At 40.1% G+C, this 5,659-nt stretch overlaps 1 protein-coding gene across 1 annotated transcript; it reads right to left on the minus strand.

Annotated features, from left to right (window-relative positions):
• Window positions 1–1,726: 1,726 nt before the first annotated feature.
• On the minus strand, window positions 1,727–5,373 carry LOC111005692 (growth-regulating factor 1). The gene is made up of 4 exons (XM_022277294.2): window positions 4,715–5,373; window positions 4,094–4,318; window positions 3,327–3,675; window positions 1,727–2,887 (listed from the first exon to the last, which is right to left on the minus strand). The coding sequence occupies exons 1-4, from the start codon at window positions 5,118–5,120 to the stop codon at window positions 2,161–2,163; spliced, it is 1,707 nt and encodes a 568-aa protein (XP_022132986.1). The 5' UTR covers window positions 5,121–5,373; the 3' UTR covers window positions 1,727–2,160.
• Between the last annotated feature and the right edge of the window lie 286 nt (window positions 5,374–5,659).

Consider the following 5,659-nt stretch of genomic DNA (forward strand, 5'->3'; position numbering starts at 1 on the left):
CTTATTTTTTTTCTTTTGGGTTTAATTTTATGTTTCTTTTCTATGGTAGATGGCTATTATTTGATGTGCACGAAGTACATCGACCACTATCTACGATACCTCCTTGGAGACACTAAATTAAATCAGACGCTCACGACTGTTATAATACCGATTTACGACATCAAGATCGAAGGTCCCATTTTATTTTCTCATTCAGAGGCTAGTTGTGTGATTGAAATTTGTCCTGTAATTTCTTGTGATTTTAATTAAACCTAATGGGTGTTTTCTTTTTCATTTACAGGTCCAGACAGACCCATCCCTAGATGCTAAACTTTCCTACATCTGCATCTCCAGCAATGCCCACTTATCTCCCTTACCATTATTTCCAAACTTTTGACCCTGCCCAACAGAGTGTGAGGGAGTTTAATCTTATTGATGGGGGATTGCTCCGGTAATTAAATACTCTTTTTTCCTTTTCTTCTATTTTTCATTTATTAGTAGTTGATCATTATGATTTCTTGACAAGTTCTAATTTAATTACAGATCATTTTTGGGACATCTGAGATCAAGCGTTCCTCCATGTTTAAAAAAAGAAGTCTTGTTATATCCTTCGGTATCGGCTCTTTAAAAAGCACATACAACATTACAAAGGATTTCATGTGGAACATACTCGGCTCGTTGTGCTCTTCAACTCCTCTAATGGAAAAGTTGTATGACAGTAGTTCGACAACGTGGGACAAGCTATTCCATTGTTCATTGGACACTGTTCCGATTAAACCCTATTATCTTCGCATTCAAGAAGACACGCTCAATGGCACCATAGCATCATTGGACATTGCCACAGATCAAAACCTTCGGCGGCTCGTAGAAATCCGCGAAGGGTTGTTGGATAAGCCTATCAAGGAAGTGAAGAATGGGGTGCACATGGGTTGCACGAGCCTTGGTCAGATTCGCCAAATTGCTATCTCAAAATAGAAGGGCCTCCACCAAGCGTGTTTAATTATTTAATTATTTGGGATTATTGTTATGTTTTTTAGGAATGAGCACTTCTCTCTATGATGTTTCATTCTTGAAACTAATCTATTTTATTTATTGTTTGCACAAACTTTAGTAGTTTTTGAAATAGTAACGAGGTTGATGAGCATTCTTCAGTCTTCAAACTAATCCATTTTATTTACTTATTTGCTAATTAATTAAATTTTTATTTATATTGTCTTCAATAAGGTTAGTATATAAATTTGTTTTTCATTTGTTGTCTTCTAAAATTATGTTAGCTTGCTTTTTTCTTTTTCTTTTTATTTTTATTAACAATTGTCTTTTCTCTTTAAAAAATGTTAATGAAATCCAAACTGAGATAAAAATAAGAATTGAAAGTATTATATTAAAATAGAAGCTTGATATGTATATATGATTGAATTTTGAAAGAAAAAAGGGGGAAGTATGGGCCTAATCCTGATAAAGTCTTCGAGTGGGCCCTGGTTGGTGAACTAACTGATGGGGCCATGGCCCATAAGGATGAAATCTGCCTGGTTGGCAGCCCACAGAAGTGTCTCCTGTCTGCAACTCAAAACTCAACTTTCCAATCACAAATAATCTCAACTTTCAACATTGCCTTCTCTTCATTGCACAGTAAACATTTTGTAGTATACAACACAGTCACCAGCTTGGATTCTAATTCTACTGTGGGAGATTGATTTTTGTACTGTCACAGGCAAGCACAAGCAGAAGAAGAATGATGGATACTGGATACTTGATATGGATTGGGAATTTTCATTCGAATTCACAAAACTGTAGATTAACAACAAATCCACATCAAGGGGAAGAAAAAATAGTGAATGCCCCCTGTTCGAATTATAATCAACTCCAAGTCAATACTTTTTGAAAACCAAACAAACAAACAAATAAGTTGGAGAAAAGAAAAAAAAAAAAAAGATTACACTGAGCTGGAAAATGGAACAAATTAAAAAAGGTCCCAACTTCTGAATCAATCACATATTCCACCAGACTTCCCCCATTTTTTCTCTCTTCGTCGTTTTTTTGTTTCCATTCCTTCTTCATGAATACTGATGAGAGCTCCTGACCACAGAAAAGGAAGAAAGGAGCTTGATGAACCAGCAGCAACATTGGCTTTCTTCTTCTTCTTCTCAGCCTGCTCGTCCCCCTTCGAGCTGCTGCTTCTTCTCAACTGCTATTCGAAAGGGAGCAAAATGTCGCCTTCTGCAACACGCCAGTAGGCGACGATCCCAGCTGACTGCCATCCCATCCTTCGCCCAGGAGGTTTAGTGATGGTGGCACTTTGCTTGCCTTCACACAGCTACTGCCATTGGTCAATGCCTCTCCCAAAGGACCCCCCATTGAACTTCCCCAAGACATTGCTATCTGGTTACTTTGCTTTTGAACTAGCTCTCCATCGTTCCTGCTTACCCCCAAATTCATCTGGATTGGCTCAAGCTCCCTAGACAGCCTGAGTGGGGATTGAGCCAGCTTCTCATGCGTCGGTGAGGATGACGATGAGGAGAAATCAGACATTGGTATTGACATGGAGAGCTGTGTCCAATCTGACTTAAATTCTTCAGGCCAAGTCATGACCGAACGACTCGACTGGTCCTTGGGCCAGTCTTCGAAGAACTGTCGAAGTGGATGTTGGTCTTGGTCTTGGGTTTCCTGGTCATTGAAGATTAGGAAGGAGTCATAGTTTTTGGGATTGGCATAAGAGCCCCTCTGAGAAGGATTCAGGAGGGAATCAGTGGAAACAAGTCCAAATTCAGATTGAGTGGATTCTCCTAATGAAATCTCCTGTTTTACACCAGACTTATCATTAGATGATATGAGGTTGACGGTGGAAGACATCCTTGAGAGGCCCCCAGGCTCTTGGACTCTGCTACACACAGTCTCTTTGTTTATCAACCTAAAGAAAGGTAAATACAGAGGGAACAAAAGGTAAATTGAAAGTTACACAAAAGAAAGCATACAGAACTGAATTGATGATAGCCAGAGGCCCATTATAATGTAATGGGGATACCATTTTAACCCATGAATCACTTTAACCCAACTATTGCATTCAAAGCAACTGAAAATGATAGCAATATGATGATATCTTCCTGGAAAAGGAATCCTAAGTCTCAACTAAGTTGACAAGTCACTTTCATTAAAGCAAAGATGAAACCATGGGGTCTACCATCTACCTTAAAGTAGAGGAAAAGAGAGTTAAGAGTTTGAATTCTCTCATCTTTGTTGTTCAAGTTCATGTATGTAAGTTCGTTTTTACTCAAAGATCAAGACAGAGAAATGAAGGCTCTTCACTTCTCTTCTCTTCTCTTCTCTTGTGTGGAGTGAAAAAAGGTTACCTATTGACGGGGGCGTCGGCTGGATTGGAAGCAGCACCAGGATGCAAGCTCTTGAGCTGGTGTTGAATGATAGGGTGGTTGTTGGATGCACCGCCGCTGGGCATCACCGGTGACAACGTCATCGTCGCCACCATGGCTGTTGGATTAGTGGTCCCAGGGGCGGAGTGGCCAGTCTGGCCTTCCACAGGCTTTCTTGAACGATGGCGGCCCCTATTTATGTGCCTTTCACAATACTTCTGATCGGCAACGGCATCTCTAGAGCACCGCCATTTCTTTCCATCGGTTCGACGACACCTTCCCGGCTCAGGATCAGTGTTGCCGGAGAAACCCAAATGGAAAGAACCCCACCCTACAGTACATTGACAAAGAAAGACACCAGAGAAACGGAGAATGAGAGAGATAAAGAAAGACAAAAGACAACTCAGATAAAGGGAAAAGCATGATGCATATATATTGTGCCCCAAAACCAGCATATATTCTATAGCAATAATACTTGAACACATGTGATGACGGATAAAAACACAACAGAACTTCAGATTTTTCTCGTTTATGGAATATTTAATCATGACCGGTACACATTACTTTTTGAAAATGGCCGGAAAATTTTTCAGATCTTCCATTTTTTGAGAATGCAGGCATATGCATATGAACAGATCACCTGCCCCAACCCCAAATGCAATAAATAATAAGACAAAGACAAAGAGCAGAGTTCTGAAAATAAACACACAGATTCATTTACATGTTAAACAAAAAGAACAAACTATTACTTGTATTTGGAGGCAAGGATCCAGCAGAAGAGCTAGTCAAGCCATAGGGATAGAGCGATTTCTTGAGGGGAATGAGCAAATTAGAAGGTACAGGCACATTTGAAGAGAGGTATTTGAAGATCAATGCCTGATGTTCAAGCTCGATCCATTGAGATGGTGTAAATGGTCCTCTGATCCCAGCTACAGGCCCATGCATGCTACCACTATAGCTTCCAGAAACACATCCTGCACACCAAGAAAACCTTCAACTCACTGCTTATGTTTCTATTTAAAACAATGGAAGTTTCGTAATTACTGTGGACCCTCTTGGTTTTTCCTTTTAGTTTCTAGTCTAAGAGCTTAAAACTTTCACCAAAACCAAACCGATCCCAGAAACGAATCAGGGAAGCTAGAGTTTTTATTCAACCAAGTCTGAAAATGAAATTTGGGAACAAACTCCACCTTCTCTCACACAGATGCAACTGAACCTTTCCCTAAGATTGAAGCACGTCTCATAATGTAAAATTATCGATAAAAAGACAATGGCAATCCACTGGACTAGAGTCACTAGACCTCAAGAAATGGGGAAACAAAAGAACAGAAAACTTAATGAAACTCACAGAAGTAGAGGCTATTGTTTACCAGTATTTCTGGAGTAGACTGAAGGTTTCTGTTGATGGTAATGGAAAATGGAGGCTTGGGCATTTCTTGGAACCAGGTCAGAGTCTTTAGATGGCAAGGAAGTCTCAGATTTGACTGAAGAGAAGCTGAGCATGTGCTCCTTCTGGCGCCCATCACTGGAGAGCAAAGTATTAGATCTCAGTAAAGGGAAGCCTTGATGTAGCGGCATTGTCTTTGAAGCTGAGACAGCTTCGGTTTTGGGAATCTTGGAGTTCCTCCAGTCATCGTCGACAAACCCAGATCTATCCTGCTTAGAGAAAACAGATCCAAGATTTTTTAGCTTAGTTTCAGGGTCTGCAGCAGGGTGAGGAGAAGGGGCATCGCTAGAATCCACAAAACTATCCAAGCCCACTACCCCAAAGTCCATTTTGGAGAAGAGCACCAATCTACAAAATCTCTTGTAAGCATTAGTTCATAAAGAAGATGGGCAAGAGGAGAAGGAAAGAAGGGAAGCTTGAAGAAGATGGAAGAGACGGAGACAGAGGCGCATCTTGGGGTTGGGTTTTGTACTGTGGAGAAGGAACTGATTTTTAAAGGGTTGATCTTTGGAGACGGGAAAAATAATTGCAGAGAGAGAGAGAGAAGAGAGAGTTGAAAGTTGGGAACAGACAAAGCTAGTAGTACCAAAATACACTCGAGATTACACTACACAGACAGGTTAGCACAAATTTATCCCTCTTTTTTCTCTTCTTCCAAACAAAATTTTCTTTTTCACATCACATTTAAATTTAAAAGGGGGAAAAATCACTCGTATAAATCCCCCGGCCACACACATGAAAAAGAGAGAATCCAACCCCCACCCCCCCAAAAAAAAGCTCAAAAATCTCCCCATTCTTGGTGCTATATTTTTCCTTACAAAAAGGAGGCATTATTGATTTAACTTAACAAAGATTCATCCAACATTAA

This window comes from Momordica charantia (genome assembly GCF_013281855.1).
Source record: "Momordica charantia cultivar OHB3-1 chromosome 1 unlocalized genomic scaffold, Mcharantia_2.0 BLBB01000001.1, whole genome shotgun sequence".
NCBI lineage: Eukaryota > Viridiplantae > Streptophyta > Magnoliopsida > Cucurbitales > Cucurbitaceae > Momordica > Momordica charantia.

Coding starts and splice junctions, on each gene's coding strand:
- LOC111005692 (XM_022277294.2), bottom strand. CDS start 5,120: ATGGACTTTGGGGTAGTGGGCTTGGATAGTTTTGTGGATTCTAGCGAT. Junction 4,319..4,714: donor AGTCTACTCCAGAAATACTG/GTAAACAATAGC, acceptor CTTGGTGTGCAG/GATGTGTTTCTGGAAGCTAT. Junction 2,888..3,326: donor GCCGACGCCCCCGTCAATAG/GTAACCTTTTTT, acceptor ACCTTTCTTTAG/GTTGATAAACAAAGAGACTG.